Here is a 22,125-nt window from a genome sequence, read left to right as displayed (position 1 = left end):
GAAGTGTATATACGCATTATAGATGGTAAGCAATACATGTGTTCCGATGCCCATATTTTGTTTAACGTAAAGGCAATATAAATATACCTTGAGCTTTTGTTTATAAGCCAGATCTTAACCGGCGCGATACCAAAGAATTCTTATGGATGTAGTAAGTGGGTATGCGCATGACATATTGTATGTTTCTGTTAAGAATTGGAGAAGAATGCCGTAGGTTATAAAGTATGGGTTCCATGGCGCTGCGAGTTAACAATTATGGGTTTTATAGCTGGTATGACAAACAAGCTCGGTTTGTTGTGTAATCATGAGATTACAAGCCATGAATCAAGCTTTATATGCATGGCCATAGAACGATCCTGGTAGTTGGATCCTGGGAGCGGCCTGGGTTTCATCAATTTTTTTCTCTGTTGTATCGCATCACTGCATGGACAATAATTTAGCTCGAACAATACCATGCTCTCAAATGATTTCAATTTTTCTGAAGTGTTTCATTTACAAATCTTTCAAACTTGGCACCCAGAAATGGCATCGTGTACTTACCAGCTGGTAAATGGCTTTGGGAAAAAGCTTGTGGTGGTGGCCATGGATCTTCGGGAGAGGCAAGCTATTAGTGAAGTGGAAGTGGGCCAAAACTTTGCGGTCTCGCAGGGGTTTCAGCAGCAATTCCTCGGTGAATTCTTCCTCTGTGTGTATGCACCGGACTGAAGTGCACTGAAAGATGGCTGCTATTGTCTTGAAACCCCCATCGCTGCTAACTTTAAACTGCATTATCTATAATTTGTAACGTTTTGTTCACCGATTACAAGAATCTGTAAAGTTTTTTTTATCCTAATTATTATTTATCGAACGGTATGCAATTATCGATCGAACGGTCTGTAACTTTTGAATCGTCTAACATAGAATCATCTAACATAGGATCGAATGGTTCAGAGAAGTACAAGGTGGCAATTAAGGAAGTTGATCTCAGAGGGAACGCCTTACGGCGTAAAAATAGAATGGATACACATGCCCATCAATTATAGTTGTCTCTTTGACCTCCATATAGACGAGCACAAATGTGATAAGCCAGATAACACAAAAAATAAATCGCAACAAAGCAAAATAATGTGACACGCTATACCTTCAAATTTATTGGAAGACCCTCATTGTCTTTGTTTCCTTGGTGGACCCTGCTTGTAACTGCCGGAATGTAGTGTTCAGCATATGACTCTCCGGTGATAAAGAAGTCATTCTTTGCATACTCGGGGTGTTTTTCAAAAAATGCCTAGCAGATATCGGTAAAACTTATTAAAGTCAGAAGTCTGCATTCGTTGACAAGCAACTACAAGTTTGTACAAAACTCATTAAAGTATCTGCATTCGTTGACAAACAACTACAAGTTTTTTTTACTTACAAACTGAAATTTTTGAACTTGTACATGGGCCATCCACAAAATGGTTAAACAGCTAATTTGGAAAAAACCATTTTCCAACTCTACACTAAGTACTTATCAAATACATCATTTGTGGAAGAAATGAAACATACCTGTAAAAAGTCATACATATCATTACTAACACCCTTCTCATCGTAACGGAGGTCACGTACATCAGTGCTGTAACTAAATCCGGTTCCAGTAGGTTGATCCACAAAAATGATATTTGATGCCTGCCAAGTCACCAACATATTATATTCAAGATCTTGAGTCTTCACAACACAAAATGATCCTTTTCAAGTTATAGGAAAGGGTACATAAATTGAAAATAGTTATAACAAATAATTTATACAAAATAACATAGAAACACGGTGATCATACAAAACAGTTCAGACTTTAGGTGAACCACTACATTCATCATCAATGAGTGATAATAGGACAGAAATCCAGATATTATACAATTCAGAAAAGTACATATCTATGATGCGGTTTAACAAAATATCTAAAAAGCACGGTGCACAATATGTCATTCCCAAGCCAGTATCATTTGAGCCATTCACAGCACAATCCCATTCTGCAGGACCAGATACATCAACCTTGACCTCACTATATTAGGTTTTTAAAGCATGAGAAATGTGACTTCTTCCCTCCTTCGGGATAATTAAAAATCCAACCGTGCTTAGTTACAAAACTTCTGCATTCAAAATTTCAAACAAATTTAGCCATTGATTTTGAAGTAAGTTTTCTGCACCTAATTTTCCCCTGGTTATATATTATAAATTTATCATAGGTAGCATTGCTTTTTGGCTGCAATCTTCATTTATAATCCGCGTGTTTCCATTGAAACTCCCCACAATAACATGCATTACAAGAATCTTATATCAAGCAATCAAGAGACTTAGACCCAATACCGAAGTCGAAAGTGTCTCTCTTTGGAACCATGACACATTCTGCCAATGTCTTATCCTTCAATCTTCATATATAATCCGCATGTTTCCATTGAAACTCTCAACAATGAAATGCATTACAAGAATCTTATAATAGCAAGCATCAAGAGACTTAGGCCCAATACCCTACTCAAAAGTGTCTCTGTTTGGTACCGTGACACATTTTGTCAGTGTCTTATATTAAGGTCATTCATTAGGAACCCCGAGATGGTTATTAGACGCACAATATCTGCATCAGTATGCAGGAGAATTTCCCATGAATATATCCTACAAAGTTACAAACATAATAGCATAATACCTTGAAACACACATGTCTAGAATCTACAGTAACCAGATTTCTAAAACGTCAAACACCGCATTTTCAAATGCAAATTTTCAAATTTAATAGAATAGTGAACCATACTCATAATAGTCCATTTTCAAGAAGGCAAAAACTAAAACTTGATGAATCACAGAATCAATATGGAGAGATTGAAAGCCATGACTAATTCGATCACTGGTAACTGCTTGGGCAAATTGCAAGTAAATACTGTCATAAGTTCTATCGTGTTCTAAATGGCAGTTTCTCTATCAAACCAGCCTTTGAGTCCATTCACATTCATGACATTAATAGTAGCAAAAATCAGTGGGTTGGCTAAGAAGTGTTTTTCAATTTTTCTCTTTTCCCATTAACATGATTATTTCTTTGACCATATATTTCACAGATTGTAAATTAAATAAAATCTAAAATAGTCTCTTGAATGCTTGCCCTAGGCATTCTCAATGAATTAAATTGTGGTTTCCTCTGCTAAGACTATCCGTTGAGACTTCAAATTTCAAATATATGACAAATTTCTAAAGTTTTCCTCTATCATGATTACCTAGTGCAAATATAACACATGAAATTTCTAAAGTTTTCCTCTATCATGATTACCTAGTGCAAATATAACACAGTACCCCATAAGCAAAAAAATCAAACAATGCAGAAATGCCATACTCTTTTTAACCACTAATCAAAGCATTATTTTAAGACAAATTTCAAATACATCAAAACACTTTCTACTCATTAACCTGTAAGAAACCATGATTGGCAGATAAAATACTCAAGTGGATCCAATCTTATATTCAAGAATAGGGCTGAAAATGGAATCGATCTTGTGCACAAAAACGTTTAAAACTTGTAATACTATCTCAAACATTAAAAAAATAACAAAAAACACTTGAAACTAACACAAAAGACAGAATACCTTGTCCCATCCATACTCATTCCAGACCAGAGTTAAATTGTCTGTGACAAACAACTACAAGTTTTTTTTACTTACAAACTGAAATTTTTGAACTTGTACATGGGCCATCCACAAAATGGTTAAACAGCTAATTGGGAAAAAACCATTTTCCAACTCTACACTAAGTACTTATCAAATACATCATTTGTGGAAGAAATGAAACATACCTGTAAACAGTCATACATGTATGCAATTATCGATTGAACGATCTATAACTTTTCAATCGTCTAACATAGGATCGAATGGTTCAGAGAAGTACAAGGTGGCAATTAAGGAAGTTGATCTCAGAGGGAACGCCTTACGGCGTAAAAATAGAATGGATACACATGCCCATCAATTATAGTTGTCTCTTTGACCTCCATATAGACGAGCACAAATGTGATAAGCCAGATAACACAAAAAATAAACCGCAACAAAGCAAAATAATGTGACACGCTATACCTTCAAATTTATTGGAAGACCCTCATTGTCTTTGTTTCCTTGGTGGACCCTGCTTGTAACTGCCGGAATGTAGTGTTCAGCATATGACTCTCCGGTGATAAAGAAGTCATTCTTTGCATACTCTGGGTGTTTTTCAAAAAATGCCTAGCAGATATTGGTAAAACTTATTAAAGTCAGAAGTCTGCATAATCACGGTATATATTATTCAGCAACATTTGTCAGCCTTCATCATAAAATATGAATATATCCTACAAAGTTACAAACATAATAGCATAATACGTTGAAACACACGTCTAGAATCTACAGTAACCAGATTTCTAAAACGTCAAACACCGCATTTTCAAATGCAAATTTTCAAATTTAATAGAATAGTGAACCATACTCATAATAGTCCATTTTCAAGAAGGCAAAAACTAAAACTTGATGAATCACAGAATCAATATGGAGAGATTGAAAGCCATGACTAATTCGATCACTGGTAACTGCTTGGGCAAATTGCAAGTAAATACTGTCATAAGTTCTATCGTGTTCTAAATGGCAGTTTCTCTATCAAACCAACCTTTGAGTCCATTCACATTCATGACATTAATAGTAGCAAAAATTAGTGGGTTGGCTAAGAAGTGTTTTTCAATTTTTCTCTTTTCCCATTAACATGATTATTTCTTTGACCATAGATTTCACAGATTGTAAATTAAATAAAATCTAAAATAGTCTCTTGAATGCTTGCCCTAGGCATTCTCAATGAATTAAATTGTGGTTTCCTCTGCTAAGACTATCCGTTGAGACTTCAAATTTCAAATATATGACAAATTTCTAAAGTTTTCCTCTATCATGATTACCTTGTGCAAATATAACACAGTACCCCATAAGCAAAAAAATCAAACAATGCAGAAATGCCATACTCTTTTTAACCACTAATCAAAGCATTATTTTAAGACAAATTTCAAATACATCAAAATACGTTCTACTCATTAACCTGTAAGAAACCATGATTGGCAGATAAAATACTCAAGTGGATCCAATCTTATATTCAAGAATAGGGCTGAAAATGGAATCGATCTTGTGCACAAAAACGTTTAAAACTTGTAATACTATCTCAAACATTAAAAAAATAACAAAAAACACTTGAAACTAACACAAAAGACAGAATACCTTGTCCCATCCATACTCATTCCAGACCAGAGTTAAATTGTCTGTGACAAACAACTACAAGTTTTTTTTACTTACAAACTGAAATTTTTGAACTTGTACATGGGCCATCCACAAAATGGTTAAACAACTAATTGGGAAAAAACCATTTTCCAACTCTACACTAAGTACTTATCAAATACATCATTTGTGAAAGAAATGAAACATACCTGTAAACAGTCATACATATCATTACTAACACCCTTCTCATCGTAACGGAGGTCACGTACATCAGTGCTGTAACTAAATCCGGTTCCAGTAGGTTGATCCACAAAAATGATATTTGATGCCTGCCAAGTCACCAACATATTATATTCAAGATCTTGAGTCTTCACAACACAAAATGATCCTTTTCAAGTTATAGGAAAGGGTACATAAATTGAAAATAGTTATAACAAATAATTTATACAAAATAACATAGAAACACGGTGATCATACAAAACAGTTCAGACTTTAGGTGAACCACTACATTCATCATCAATGAGTGATAATAGGACAGGTACATATCTATGATGCGGTTTAACAAAATATCTAAAAAGCATGGTGCACAATATGTCATTCCCAGGCCAGTATCATTTGAGCCATTCACAGCACAATCCCATTCTGCAGGACCAGATACATCAACCTTGACCTCACTATATTAGGTTTTTAAAGCATGAGAAATGTGACTTCTTCCCTCCTTAGGGATAATTAAAAAGCCAACCGTGCTTAGTTACAAAACTTCTGCATTCAAAATTTCAAACAAATTTAGCCATTGATTTTGAAGTAAGTTTTCTGCACCTAATTTTCCCCTGGTTATATATTATAAATTTATCATAGGTAGCATTGCTTTTTGGCTGCAATCTTCATTTATAATCCGCGTGTTTCCATTGAAACTCCCCACAATAACATGCATTACAAGAATCTTATATCAAGCAATCAAGAGACTTAGACCCAATACCGAAGTCGAAAGTGTCTCTCTTTGGAACCATGACACATTCTGCCAATGTCTTATCCTTCAAGCTTCATATATAATCCGCATGTTTCCATTGAAACTCTCAACAATGAAATGCATTACAAGAATCTTATAATAGCAAGCATCAAGAGACTTAGGCCCAATACCCTACTCAAAAGTGTCTCTGTTTGGTACCATGACACATTTTGTCAGTGTCTTATATTAAGGTCATTCATTAGGAACCCCGAGATGGTTATTAGACGCACAATATCTGCATCAGTATGCAGGAGAATTTCCCATGCATAATCGCGGTATATATTATTCAGCAACATTTGTCAGCCTTCATCATAAAATATGAATATATCCTACAAAGTTACAAACATAATAGCATAATACCCTGAAACACACGTCTAGAATCTACAGTAACCAGATTTCTAAAACGTCAAACACCGCATTTTCAAATGCAAATTTTCAAATTTAATAGAATAGTGAACCATACTCATAATAGTCCATTTTCAAGAAGGCAAAAACTAAAACTTGATGAATCACAGAATCAATATGGAGAGATTGAAAGCCATGACTAATTCGATCACTGGTAACTGCTTGGGCAAATTGCAAGTAAATACTGTCATAAGTTCTATCGTGTTCTAAATGGCAGTTTCTCTATCAAACCAGCCTTTGAGTCCATTCACATTCATGACATTAATAGTAGCAAAAATCAGTGGGTTGGCTAAGAAGTGTTTTTCAATTTTTCTCTTTTCCCATTAACATGATTATTTCTTTGACCATAGATTTCACAGATTGTAAATTAAATAAAATCTAAAATAGTCTCTCGAATGCTTGCCCTAGGCATTCTCAATGAATTAAATTGTGGTTTCCTCTGCTAAGACTATCCGTTGAGACTTCAAATTTCAAATATATGACAAATTTCTAAAGTTTTCCTCTATCATGACCTAGTGCAAATATAACACAGTACCCCATAAGCAAAAAAATCAAACAATGCAGAAATGCCATACTCTTTTTAACCACTAATCAAAGCATTATTTTAAGACAAATTTCAAATACATCAAAATACGTTCTACTCATTAACCTGTAAGAAACCATGATTGGCAGATAAAATACTCAAGTGGATCCAATCTTATATTCAAGAATAGAGCTGAAAATGGAATCGATCTTGTGCACAAAAACGTTTAAAACTTGTAATACTATCTCAAACATTAAAAAAATAACAAAAAACACTTGAAACTAACACAAAAGACAGAATACCTTGTCCCATCCATACTCATTCCAGACCAGAGTTAAATTGTCTGTGACAAACAACTACAAGTTTTTTTTACTTACAAACTGAAATTTTTGAACTTGTACATGGGCCATCCACAAAATGGTTAAACAGCTAATTGGGAAAAAACCATTTTCCAACTCTACACTAAGTACTTATCAAATACATCATTTGTGGAAGAAATGAAACATACCTGTAAACAGTCATACATATCATTACTAACACCCTTCTCATCGTAACGGAGGTCACGTACATTAGTGCTGTAACTAAATCCGGTTCAAGTAGGTTGATCCACAAAAATGATATTTGATGCCTGCCAAGTCACCAACATATTATATTCAAGATCTTGAGTCTTCACAACACAAAATGATCCTTTTCAAGTTATAGGAAAGGGTACATAAATTGAAAATAGTTATAACAAATAATTTATACAAAATAACATAGAAACACGGTGATCATACAAAACAGTTCAGACTTTAGGTGAACCACTACATTCATCATCAATGAGTGATAATAGGACAGAAATCCAGATATTATACAATTCAGAAAAGTACATATCTATGATGCGGTTTAGCAAAATATCTAAAAAGCATGGTGCACAATATGTCATTCCCAGGCCAGTATCATTTGAGCCATTCACAGCACAATCCCATTCTGCAGGACCAGATACATCAACCTTGACCTCACTATATTAGGTTTTTAAAGCATGAGAAATGTGACTTCTTCCCTCCTTCGGGATGATTAAAAAGCCAACCGTGCTTAGTTACAAAACTACTGCATTCAAAATTTCAAACAAATTTAGCCATTGATTTTGAAGTAAGTTTTCTGCACCTAATTTTCCCCTGGTTATATATTATAAATTTATCATAGGTAGCATTGCTTTTTGGCTGCAATCTTCATTTATAATCCGTGTGTTTCCATTGAAACTCCCCACAATAACATGCATTACAAGAATCTTATATCAAGCAATCAAGAGACTTAGACCCAATACCGAAGTCGAAAGTGTCTCTCTTTGGAACCATGACACATTCTGCCAATGTCTTATCCTTCAATCTTCATATATAATCCGCATGTTTCCATTGAAACTCTCAACAATGAAATGCATTACAACAATCTTATAATAGCAAGCATCAAGAGACTTAGGCCCAATACCCTACTCAAAAGTGTCTCTGTTTGGTACCGTGACACATTTTGTCAGTGTCTTATATTAAGGTCATTCATTAGGAACCCCGAGATGGTTATTAGACGCACAATATCTGCATCAGTATGCAGGAGAATTTCCCATGCATAATCGCGGTATATATTATTCAGCAACATTTGTCAGCCTTCATCATAAAATATGAATATATCCTACAAAGTTACAAACATAATAGCATAATACGTTGAAACACACATCTAGAATCTACAGTAACCAGATTTCTAAAACGTCAAACACCGCATTTTCAAATGCAAATTTTCAAATTTAATAGAATAGTGAACCATACTCATAATAGTCCATTTTCAAGAAGGCAAAAACTAAAACTTGATGAATCACAGAATCAATATGGAGAGATTGAAAGCCATGACTAATTCGATCACTGGTAACTGCTTGGGCAAATTGCAAGTAAATACTGTCATAAGTTCTATCGTGTTCTAAATGGCAGTTTCTCTATCAAACCAGCCTTTGAGTCCATTCACATTCATGACATTAATAGTAGCAAAAATCAGTGGGTTGGCTAAGAAGTGTTTTTCAATTTTTCTCTTTTCCCATTAACATGATTATTTCTTTGACCATAGATTTCACAGATTGTAAATTAAATAAAATCTAAAATAGTCTCTTGAATGCTTGCCCTAGGCATTCTCAATGAATTAAATTGTGGTTTCCTCTGCTAAGACTATCCGTTGAGACTTCAAATTTCAAATATATGACAAATTTCTAAAGTTTTCCTCTATCATGATTACCTAGTGCAAATATAACACAGTACCCCATAAGCAAAAAATCAAACAATGCAGAAATGCCATACTCTTTTTAACCACTAATCAAAGCATTATTTTAAGACAAATTTCAAATACATCAAAATACGTTCTACTCATTAACCTGTAAGAAACCATGATTGGCAGATAAAATACTCAAGTGGATCCAATCTTATATTCAGGAATAGGGCTGAAAATGGAATCGATCTTGTGCACAAAAACGTTTAAAACTTGTAATACTATCTCAAACATTAAAAAAATAACAAAAAACACTTGAAACTAACACAAAAGACAGAATACCTTGTCCCATCCATACTCATTCCAGACCAGAGTTAAATTGTCTGTAATCTTGAAAGGCCCATTTTCATAGAAGACAGCCAATTCACTGCTACAACCAGGGCCTCCAGTCATCCAAAGAACAACAGGGTCATCCGCTTTGCTTCCCCGTGACTCGAAGAAGAAGTAGAACATCCTAGACATAACAAATGTGTCAGTGTAACCATTTGTCACAAACCTGTTGCTAGTTCACTCAATTAATACCTTCTAATGCCTTCTGCTTTAGGAAAGAAAAGGATATAAATACTTAAATTCAATTAACAGTAAATACTTCCCTACCTCAAGCTCTCTCTCACCCACACATTGAAATGCATTTTCTCATTGCAAAGAGCGTTTTTCACATTTTTCTACTTTGCTGACTACAGGATAGAGGATTTTTCTTTAGATGCACTCTACATGATCGTTTCCATTCTAGCAATGTTATTTCTAAACTATAGGTAGTGAGGAAAGATGTAGGAATAAAAACATGCATCCCTTGTCACTGATATCTTGAAAAGTTGTCACTGATATCTTGAAAAGTTCATGCATCGAAAACCATAAATAAAGGGGCAAGCTCACATAGCCTATTCAATAAAAAAGGATGGTATCCAGGATGAAATAAACAGCCACAACTGGGTAAGAATTAAGCGGGTCAGTTTACTCACGGTATGAAGCCTCACATGTATAATGTATCTACTTGCCTAGATAAGTTGCATAACTTGCATAACGTAAAGCTATAAGGGGCAAGCTCACGTCAGCTATTCAATATTAAAATAGATTTGCACAGAATCAAATGAACAACCACAACTGGGTAAGCACGATAAAAAATCAGAACGATAAAAATTCTCTTCTCATGAGAAATTTTGGAAATAGGGATAACATACCTCTACAATGGCTTTTTCGTGGAGAGAATCATCTTAAAAGCAATTAGCTTTAGACATTATCCCTATCTCCATTGAGGTTGAGGTTGCAAGCAGCTGATATATATAAATACTTAGGCCGTGTTGATGCAAAAGCACATAGACATTTAGCATCACTTTGCGAGAGAAAAGGTTGCTTGAGAAGACGTTTACCTTCATTTTTGTACTTCATAAAGCATGCATGTCGGCAGACAGTTTTACTACAGCACTTCTTTGGTTTAAGTTTCAGTCTCATGAATAGGATACCCATGATTATATTAATATTCAGGAATTATCAAAACAAAATATCAATAAAACTCAGAATCACAATCAGAAAAATATATCAATGAAACTCAAAGCACAATCAGAAAAATAATATGTTGCAGAAGAGAAATCCTTAAACACCATGCAGAATCCCGATGATTGCCAGATTGGTGCCCGGAAATAAGGCAGAACCAAGGAGTAATAATCAAAAGTCTGTATGGTGTATGATGTTTTCCTGTAAGAGTGCCAAGGCTACTCCTGAAAAGCTATAATAAAATGGGTAAAAGTTAATTCCCAATAAACGCATTCTTGTTCAGTGGATAGGAGCGTATATTTGACACCAACGTGGACATGAACTTGGCATTAATTAGGATAAGTAGAATGGAAATGTTAATTTGTTTTGAGCCAGAGCAGTCTTGGGATAAGCAGATTGGAAATCTTGGAAATGTTAATTGTGTTTGAGCCAGAGCACTCTTGGAACGAATGGCCTTACAGAAAATCCTGATTACCCAGTGAAACCATGGATCTAATGATATGCTATGCGACTCATACTCTGGTTTCAACCAGCAATCAATACCGTGAACATCACTCAATGCACCCCTTTTTTTATCCCATTTCAACACATCAAGTTGGGAATATTTGATAAACATATTATAAAAGGTAGAGTCGAATTGAACAGATTTAAATTGAAGAGAATATTTAAAGAAACAAAAAGAAAAGAACACTCGCATAATCCCAGCTAAGCAACAACCTAAAGGGATCTATCAGACACATAATGAAGCTAATAATTATTTTGTTCATTATCTAACGTCCATCAACGCCGTTACAGAACACCAGACCTTTGCGCCTTTCGAATTCGATTAAACCCAAGATTTTCCCCAAATTTTATCCAATAAACAAAGTTTACATTAATGGTATTTTAAACTACCAAAACATTATAGTTCTAAAGATGGATAGTTAGGTGACCAGGTCTGGTCCCTACGAGTTTTGTCTTATATCCAGAAGACGACTTTATAGACTTCAGAGCAGAGCTGCTCCAAACAAATTTCTTCGATTAAAAAAAAAACTACGAAACCATTATATCGATTAATTATTTAATCGTTTTCCTCACAGATCCAATCTAAATAAATGCCTCTATATAGTTTCTCAAAAATCTTCCTAACACTTACTCGCAGCGTGCGAGTGTTCGAGGCGAAAATATCCGACATGATGACCGAGTTCTTCTAGACTGGCGTTCTTTTCCGAGTCCCCATTAATATCCAAATTGAGACTCCTTTCAACCAAACGAGGGCCGACGTCGTATTCCTCTTCCGGTTCTGCGATTCCCGGAGTCAAATTCAGCTCTTCAATCAGCGGTTCGGCCTGAGCTTGAGGGAACCTGGCGGTAAAAATCCATGAAAATTATGACTTACCATCCCACAAACGATCGATTAATGTGTGAATATGCTGCTGTGTGTAATTTATTCCACCAGGCTCTGTTAATCCATCGAAACTGGGGACATCTGAAACTTGCACTGCAATATCCGCACAAACACCATAAAGCAGAGGACAATAACAAAATTAAACAGGGAAAAATAACATTTTCAAATTTAGACCTAAAACTTACAGGAAAAATTAAAATAACAAAAATAAATCCTTACATGCTCTGACTGCCATGTCTGGTTTAGGGCAAGAATCAAGATCCTCTCAAAAAAATAAAAGTTCTTTAAAGCAAAATCACTAAAAAAATTTCGCTGTTGTATCGCATCACTGCATGGACAATAATTTAGCTCGAACAATACCATGCTCTCAAATGATTTCAATTTTTCTGAAGTGTTTCATTTACAAATCTTTCAAACTTGGCACCCAGAAATGGCATCGTGTACTTACCAGCTGGTAAATGGCTTTGGGAAAAAGCTTGTGGTGGCGGTCATGGATCTTCGGGAGAGGCAAGCTGTTAGTGAAGTGGAAGTGGGCCAAAACTTTGCGGTCTGGCAGGGGTTTCAGCAGCAATTCCTCGGTGAATTCTTCCTCTGTGTGTATGCACCGGACTGAAGTGCACTGAAAGATGGCTGCTATTGTCTTGAAACCCCCATCGCTGCTAACTTTAAACTGCATTATCTGTAATTTGTAACGTTTTGTTCACCGATTACAAGAATCTGTAAAGTTTTTTTTATCCTAATTATTATTTATCGAACGGTATGCAATTATCGATCGAACGGTCTGTAACTTTTGAATCGTCTAACATAGAATCGAATGGTTCAGAGAAGTACACGGTGGCAATTAAGGAAGTTGATCTCAGAGGGAACGCCTTACGGCGTAAATATTCCCTAAATGCATTAGAAAAATATGAGGGTTGGGTCTTTGGATAGAGCTTTGAATTCAATTGTGTCTCTGATGGCTTGGGTGCAGGCGTTAGTGTTATAGACATTTTTGTGCCTTACAGCATTGAGCATGAAATGTCCATAATTCAAGGGATCCAAAGTCCCTAAAAGAGTTGTTCCTGCCCCTAAAGGAACAAGGTCAACCAATGACAGCTTCTCCCAGAAGTTCTCCACCAAAAAACACTCAGAAACAGTCAATTCAGGATCAATTCAGATGCTCTACTAGCTGCCTGCGTTGCAATGCACCCCAGTACACTAGCTAGGTGCGTTGCAACACACCTAAATGCACTAACAGGGTGCGCTGAGCGAGAAATGCCAAATGGTAGTGTCATTCCACGAGGTGTACAGACACTAGAAGCTTCCAGAATCTTCCTCAATGACACTTGCCTCAATGAATTCGACCAGTGATGAGTAAGAGGCTCTCAGCCTCCAAGTGGAAGCAAGAACTGACAGAGAGAAGCCACAAGTCAAAACATAAGCTGACTCATCCTCTCTGCTTACATCTATATATGGATCCCTCATCCAAGAGATCCAAAGGCTGGAATTTTGTACTTTGCAGAGAATTGTTGTTGGTTTGAGATTGAGATTAGTATTGGCTGATTTATGCTTTGTTGGAGGAGAGGAAGGGATTCCTTTGCTGGGAGGTAGATGCTGGATCGAGACTCACTTGGTTGTATCTCCTCTTGGACTTTATTATCATATCAATAAAACTATTTGAGTTTCTCCTATATGCTTGTATACCAAGGATGTTTTGTTATATTTGCATGTTTAGTTTAATCTGATCCTAAACTAGTTATGAATGTAAATCTATGTCTTTTGTGTAGTTTTCCTCTCTTGTGATCTTGCAGGAACTTGGTGAAGCTGGACCAGTGAAGGAGCAAGCAGCAGGAAGCGAACAAAGGAGAGAGTGATTGGATCGACAAACTAGCGGAAGACACTGGTTAGTTACATCCCTCTTCTCCATTTACATTTCATAAAGAAGAATATGAAGATAGTTTTCCTTGTTTGTTGCTAAGGCACTATCACACCTTAGAGTGGGATAGGGGCATTCCGAATGGATACTTTTCCCAACAACAGTTAGGGATAACCTTCCTAAACTAACAGTACGTTCTTCAATGTCCGGTTCAACTCCCTTTTCTTCTCCTTTTGGCTTATCGGTCATCAAACTGATAGCTTCATTTGTTTCTTTAAAAACCCACAAATCTTGCTAAATTATAGAAGCAGTGGCTTTATTCCCTTTGGGCTGTAATTCTAAAAGAATTACGTTAAAATACTATCGGAGGCTTTTATAAGGATAATACACCCAACATATTATGGGAGGACTTATGCAATACACCATCGGGCAGTAATTCCAAAGGAATTACTTTAAAACACTATCGGCGGAGTCTATGGTATTAGAGGCCTCCGTACTCGACAACCTTTATACTCCCTTGTATATTGAATTCGGGTCCAATGTATATCGGCGGTTTCCCTTTCGGCAGTTCGCTAATGTAATGGGCCTTCCGGACCTGAAGACCCCCTTTAACTGCTATGAATAAAATTTAGGCTCTGTTTATGGGCGTACAGTCCTAACCCCTTATGGACCCGATACATATTAAACTCCGCCCTATTGTGTTTCGGCTCCGGATTTCGGAGCTCGCCCACTTGGTCATGTTACGGGTTCCTTTCGGACCCGAAATTCTTATATGCCGTGCTCTATAATAACTCGGCTCCGATATTTTGGAGCTTACCCATTCCATCGTTATAAAGCCCTTCCGATGCGATGCGATATTAGTTCGGACCCGATAAGGGTTAGAACCAATATTGATAATAGTTCACGTCCACGCACTGTTCAGCTTAAGGGAAATTTGCATAAACTCTTAGTGTAAACAGAAATATACGCGAGACTCATAAGATATAATTAAAGACCTGTGGCCGCATAAATGAAAGGGAAAAAGACTCAAGTGCCTAATTCCACAGTAGATGCATCACGCGGGGAACAGTAGGATAATTCAACACCGTCAACACACAGAGTAATAAACTATACATACATATTATCAGAAACCATTAGATTAAAAATGCCGAGAGAAAAGTTTTGAGTAATAATGCTTTGGCACTCGCTCCTCTCTTCTCTATTGAGAGTATCGATGCCCCTTTATTTATAATTAGAGGATAGGCCTTCTCGGTCCTTATCCATTACAAAGGCATGCTTTACAAGAATGATTTAAAGCGTAAAAGCTTTAATACAGTCTATCCATAATATTAGCATGTTTTATTTCTAGATTTTATTCTATCTTTAACTAAAAAAAAACATGGAAATTGCAGGCTAAAGGATCCCACTCCCTTGCCTGTAGATTTTTTTGGATTTTTGGAATAATTTGGAAGATTTTTCCCTATGAGTCACATGCTCCCGCATCAGACTCCTGAGGACAAAATTCTTCATGGGCTCCTGTCCGTGAGCTCGTCTATAGATTTGCCCAGTTTCTGTACAACATCTTCTGTGACCCAAGTAGCTTCAGTGATTGGTTGTCCTTTCCATTTTACCAAATACTGGAAATATTCTCGTCCCCTTGTCTTCTTATGCACTTTCTTGTCCAGAATTCTTTCTGGCTGTAAACTCTTTGCTGTGGGTAACTGTTTTACCCAGTTAATATCTGGAGTCTCCTGATCCTGTGCTGTATCATCTGCAGTTTCATTCTCATACTTGTGGTAACACTTGATCCCATTGCTTTGGATGCTCTGTAGTAAGGCTCCTCAGAAGATTGCCTAAACTTCTATTCACAACTTCAGTCTGTCCATTAGTTTGTGGATGATAGGCAGAACTGAAATTTAATTTAGTTCCCAGCTTCTTCCATAGTGTTCTCCAGAAATGTCCAACGAACTTTGAATCCCTATCTGAAACAATGCTTTTGGGCAACCCATGCAATCTTACAATTTCTTTAAAAAACAAATTAGCAATGTGAGAAGCATCACTAGTTTTATAACATGGAATAAAGTGTGCCATCTTCGAAAATCTATCCACTACAACAAAGATTGAATCATAACCTCTTTGAGTCTTTGGTAATCCCAGCACAAAATCCATACTTACCATATCCCAAGGCCTATCTGGAATTGGTAATGGACTATACAACCCTAAGTTCTGGCTCCTTCCTTTTGCATATTGGCAGACTTTACAATTTCTTACATACTCCTCTACTTCAAACTTCATCTTTGGCCAGAAATAAAATCTGTTGAGCTGTTCAAAAGTTTTCTTTGTACCAAAATGTCCTGCAAGTCCTCCACTATGCTTCTCTTTGATTAAATTTTCTCTCATTGAACAGTTTGGCATGCACAGCTGACTTTTCTTAAATAACAGTCCATCTTGTAGAAAATAATCCAACCACTTGCTCCTATCCGCCAAAACAGGATTTTTACAAGCCTCAAATGCCTCTTTAAAATCTGAATCGGTCTTGTATAATTACTTAAGAAAATCAAAACCCAACACTTGGATTTGACTTTCTTGCAGCAATACATTTCTTCTACTTAAGGCATCTGCAACTTTGTTTGACTGCCCAATTATATGCTTCAACACAAAATAAAATCCTTGTAGATATTCTACCCATTTAGCATGTCTCTGGCTAAGCTTTGGCTGCTGCATTATAAACTGCAATGCATGGTTATCTGTATAAAGAATAAACTCTTTTGACTTTAAATAATGCCTCCACTTCTTTAATGCCTGTACAACTGCGTAAAACTCCTTATCATAAGAAGAATACTTCTTTTTTGCATCATTTAGCTTTTCACTGAAATAAGCTATTGGTCTATCTTCTTGGCTTAAAACTCCCCAAATTGCTTCTGCGCTGGCATCACACTTTACTTGAAACGTTTTGTTAAAATCAGGAAGAACCAAAACAGGCTTTTCAGTTACTTTCTTTTTTAACAGCTGAAAGCTTTTCTCTGCTTCAGCAGTCCATTTGAATGGTTGTTTATCCTTCTTTATGGTCTCAATAATAGGTGCATTAATCTTACTAAAATTCTTAATGAATTTTCTGTAAAAACTAGCAAGACCATGAAAACTTCTTACCTCAAAAATACTCTTGGGTGAAGGCCACTCCATAATTGCTTTGATCTTCTTTGGATCCATCTTTAACCCTTCAGCAGAAATAACAAATCCCAAGTACACCAGCTCCTCTTTCATGAATAAACACTTCTTCAGGTTCAACAATAGTTTTTCTTGCTGTAGCTTCTGTAAGACATAATTTAAATGCCTCAAGTGCTCCTCCTTGGACCTGCTATAGACTAATATATCGTCCAGATATACTATTACAAATTTGCCAATGAATTCTTTAAGAACTTCATTCATAAGTCTCATGAATGTACTTGGTGCATTTGACAACCCAAAAGGCATCACTCTCCATTCATATAGTCCTTCATTGGTCTTAAAAGCGGTTTTCCACTCATCCCCCTCTCTTATCCTTATCTGATGATACCCACTTTTAAGATCTAGTTTTGAAAAATACTTTGCTCTAGTCAAGCAATCCATTAAATCTTCAATTCTGGGTAACGGAAATCTGTACCTGATTGTGATTTTATTAATAGCTCTCGAATCTGTACACATTCTCTAGCCTCCATCTTTCTTTGGGCTCAGCACTGTTGGCACTGCGCAAGGACTCAAGCTCTCTCTGATCAGCGCCTTGTCAAGCAATTCTTGCACCTGTTTCTTAACTTCTTCATTTTTTGCAGGAGTCATTCTATATGCTGCTTTGTTAGGTAGACTTGCTCCAGGAATTAAATCTATATGATGACTGATTCTTCGAATGGGTGGTAATTCATTAGGCAAATCATCAACAATAATATCATAATATTTCTCCAGCATTTCTTGAATTTCAATGGGTAAATCAGAAACTTTAGTGGAAGTCATTATTACCTTGGGCTTGCAAATCATAGCAAAATTTACCTCATTTTCTTCAATCTGCTTCAGGTATTCCTTTCCTCCAAGTAACAGAGTTTTTGGATCAGTCTTCTGTCCCGGTACATCTTCTTCTTGCAGAGGCAACAACGTATGATTGACACCATCCTTTCCAAACTTGTAGGTGTTTCTTTTTCCATCATGTGTGGCTCCTCTGTCATATTGCCAAGGTCTTCCAAGCAATGTGTGACACACGTCCATTGGCATCACATCACAAAAAATTTTATCTTTATACTTGCCCACTTGAAATTCCACTTCACACTGTTCACTTACTAACAGTTGATGTCCCTTTTGCAACCATGACACTTTATAAGGTGTTGGATGCTTCATTATCTTCAGCTTCAATTTCTCCACTACTTCTGTAGAGACCAAATTATCAGTGCTGCCACTATCAATGATCATCTGGCAACATTTCCTTTGAACTTTACACACTGTCCTGAATAAAGTCTTTCTTTGTGGCGGTTCAGCCATCTCCTTTGCTGGCTTGAGTAGAACTTTATTAACTACCAGAGATTCTCCTCTTTCTGGTGTATTTTCCTCTTCTGCTACTGCTGTCACTGGTGCTTCTCCTTCAACTGCTGGAGCAACAATTGCATTCCTCTGCTTTGTTTCTGCATTCTCTGGGCACTCAAAAGCTCTGTGTCCCAGCTTGTTACATCTGTAACACCTTACTTCTCTGCCTCTTCCTCTGCCTCCTCTTCCTCTAGAAAAACTCCCTCTGCCTCTTGCATCACCTCCTGTGGGTGCATGCTGGGTTGAGCTACTGCTAGCTCCTTCTTTAGGTGCTGTAGATCTTCCTCTACCACCTTGACTTCCTTTTCCTCTAAAAGTCCCTCTCCCTCTGGCAGACTGCTTCCTCATGAGTTTTTCTTCAACTTTCAGTGCTATCTGATAAGCTTCCTCTACTGTTTTTGGAGACAGAAGACTTATCTCATCTTGAATGTCCATCCTGAGGCCATTCATATATCTGGCCACCTTCTCATCTGTATCTTGGGCTTCTCTAGCTCTTATGCTCACTTTGTAGAACTCTTATGTAAATTCTTTTACTGTCAAAGCTCTCTGTCTAAGATTTTGCATTTGTCTAAATAATGTTTGTTGATAATTACTTGGCAAAAACTTACCTCTTAATTTTGTTACCATTCTGCTCCAATTCTTGATTGGCTGCTTACCAAGTCTCTTCCTTTCCGCCTGCACACCATCCCACCAGAGCGATGCATGGCCTTTTAACTTGGTGACAGCAAACTTCACTTTCTTCTCATCTTCTGTTTCTTCATAATCAAAGAATTTCTCCATGCTATTAATCCAGTCTATCAATTCTTCTGGATTCAGTCCTCCTTGGTATACTGGTACCTCGGTCTTTAGTCTAGCTGTGGATTTCAACACTGACCGAAAGAACCTCATCTCAGGAGTAACCTATACAACTTCCTCCTCTTCTGTAGCTTCAACTTCGGGTTCACTGACATCTCCATCATCTATGTTTTTGTCTGAAGTTAACGCATCCAATCTAGCTCGCAGCTCTTCTACTGTTTCCATTATTTCAGCATTTGCAACAGGCCATCCTCTTCCACCACGTCCTCATCCTCTTCCAACTCTGAAAGCCATCCTTCTCCTGCTCCTGAGATTCAATTCAATGTCAGTTGATGGCTCTGATACCACTAATGATGGCTTGGGTGCAAGCATTAGGGATAACCTTCCTAATCTGACAGTAAGTTCTTCAATGTCCGGTTCAACTCCCTTTTCTTCTCCTTTTGGCTTATCGGTCATTAAACTGATAGCTTCATTTGTTTCTTTAAAAACCCACAAATCTTGCTAAATTATAGAAGTAGTGGCTTTATTCCCTTTGGGCTGTAATTCTAAAAGAATTACGTTAAAATACTATCGGAGTCTTTTATAAGGATAATACGCCCAACATATTATGGGAGGACTTATGCAATACACCATCAGGCAGTAATTCCAAAGGAATTACTTTAAAACACTATCGGCGGAGTCTATGGTATCAGAGGCCTCCGGACCTGACAGCCTTTATACTCCCTTCTATATTGAATTCGGGTCTGATGTATATCAGCGGTTTCCCTTTCGGCAGTTCGCTAATGTAATGGGCCTTCCGGACCTGAAGACCCCCTTTAACTACTATGCATAAAATTTAGGCTCCGTTTATGGGCGTACAGTCCTAACCCCTTATGGACCTGATACATATTAAACTCCGCCCTATTGTGTTTTGGCTCCGGATTTCGGAGCTCGCCCACTTGGTCATGTTACGGGTTCCTTTCGGACTCGAAATTCTTATATGCCGTGCTCTATAATAACTCGGCTCCGATATTTCAGAGCGTACCCATTCCACCGTTATAAAGCCCTTCCTATGCGATGCGATATTGGTTCGGACCCAATAAGGGTTAGAACCAATATTGATAATAGTTCACGTCCGCGCACTGTTCAGCTTAAGGGAAATTTGCATAAACTCTTAGTGTAAACAGAAATATACGCGAGACTCATAAGATATAATTAAAGACCTGTGGCCGCATAAATGAAAGGGAAAATGACTCAAGTGCCTAATTCCACAGAAGATGCATCACGCGGGGAACATTAGGATAATTCAACACTGTCAACACACAGAGTAATAAACTATGCATACATATTATCAGAAACCATTAGATTAAAAACGTCGAGAGAAAAGTTTTGAGTAATAATGCTTTGGCACTCGCTCCTCTCTTCTCTACTGAGAGTATCGCTGCCCCTTTATTTATAATTAAAGGATAGGCCTTCTCGGTCCTTATCCATTACAAAGGCATGCTTTACAGGAATGATTTAAAGCATAAAAGCTTTAATACAGTCTATCCATAATATTAGCATGTTTTATTTCTAGATTTTATTCTATCTTTAACTAAAAAAAAACATGGAAATTGCAGGCTAAAGGATCCCACTACCTTGCCTGTAGATTTTTTTTGGATTTTTGGAATAAGTTGGAAGATTTTTCCCTCTGAGTCACATGCTCCCACATCAGTCTCTCATTGCCATTGCAAATAGAGTCTTAGTGGCTATGTAAGAAGGGTGTGAGAGGATGTGTTGCCTCCTTTTTGTTATGGCATAGAGGCCTACATAATATGAAATTTTTTTATATGGGAATGAAAAAGAATTTGTATTTCATCTAGTCCCTTTTCGTTGTAGTAGTATGCAATTTTTTTTTCTATTCATATGTGTTTTATTTGCACCAGTTATGTCAATCCATTTACAACATTGGTGTAGATAGTTTGTTTTTTACATTCTTTTCCATCATTATGTTTTTGCAACTATGAGTTCGAGCTTGTTATTGTCATGTGCAACAATTTATTTGCAAGCAGTTTATGTGTTTCAGTAGTTGTGTCAAATTTTCTTTTCATTTTTCGTTTTGGTGGCCCTCTTGGCAAAGAGGGTCACCAACAACACCATTTGCGTTAAAGACACTTAGGCTCCACTATATGGGGTTGCCTGACATTAGGATCAACTTCTTATCACTCACCTTCAACTCGGTGGTGCCTGACTAGTTCAAGGATCTACTAGGTCCCCACCAAGTCAAGTTTGGTGTTCACTCCATATCCCAACTACACTAAATGAGGTATCGACTACTTTGGCATCCTTTTTAGTGCATATGCAATTCCTTTTGGCTAGCATTCCATGTTTCTTGTTGTGCACTTCCCCAATCCCAGCTCTAAGCATGACTCAACGCTCTCTTATATTCTGCACACTCGCTTTCTCACCCTCTCTAATTAAGGTTCTTTGATTGGAACCCAACATTTGGACACACATGATAATCAAAAATACAGACAGAGGTTTGAGGCAAAAAAAATTAAATAATACATAGATTCAAACATATAGGAATACTTATATTAAAATTAAAATGATTACATATGGCCTCTTAGCCCTGACTCAAAATTTTCTTGACCACTTCCCTTAACCTACTTT

The 22,125-nt window shown here is 36.9% G+C and overlaps 1 protein-coding gene across 9 annotated transcripts; it reads right to left on the bottom strand.

The window, feature by feature from the left end:
* Window positions 1-922: 922 nt before the first annotated feature.
* Window positions 923-13,181, bottom strand: LOC149243233 (serine carboxypeptidase 3-like). 9 transcript variants are annotated; one of them, XM_089374466.1, is made up of 7 exons: window positions 12,766-12,896; window positions 12,309-12,410; window positions 12,066-12,212; window positions 9,719-9,890; window positions 5,423-5,542; window positions 1,525-1,644; window positions 926-1,264 (listed from the first exon to the last, which is right to left on the bottom strand). In XM_089374466.1, exons 4-7 carry the CDS (start codon window positions 9,887-9,889, stop codon window positions 1,115-1,117), a joined length of 561 nt encoding a protein of 186 aa, XP_089230592.1. In that variant the 5' UTR covers window position 9,890; window positions 12,066-12,212; window positions 12,309-12,410; window positions 12,766-12,896; the 3' UTR covers window positions 926-1,114. The 9 variants fall into 9 exon arrangements, with proteins under 9 accessions (XP_089230594.1, XP_089230596.1, XP_089230593.1 ...); XM_089374468.1 differs by lacking the exon at window positions 9,719-9,890 and having other exon boundaries at window positions 923-1,264; XM_089374463.1 differs by having other exon boundaries at window positions 12,066-12,410.
* Between the last annotated feature and the right edge of the window lie 8,944 nt (window positions 13,182-22,125).

Source organism: Pinus tabuliformis, chromosome 8 (genome assembly GCF_031772625.1).
Source record: "Pinus tabuliformis cultivar Carrire ecotype Pingquan chromosome 8, CPIR1, whole genome shotgun sequence".
NCBI lineage: Eukaryota > Viridiplantae > Streptophyta > Pinopsida > Pinales > Pinaceae > Pinus > Pinus tabuliformis.
Note: the sequence above shows the minus strand (reverse complement) of the source record. Positions and strands in the feature narration are given on the sequence as shown.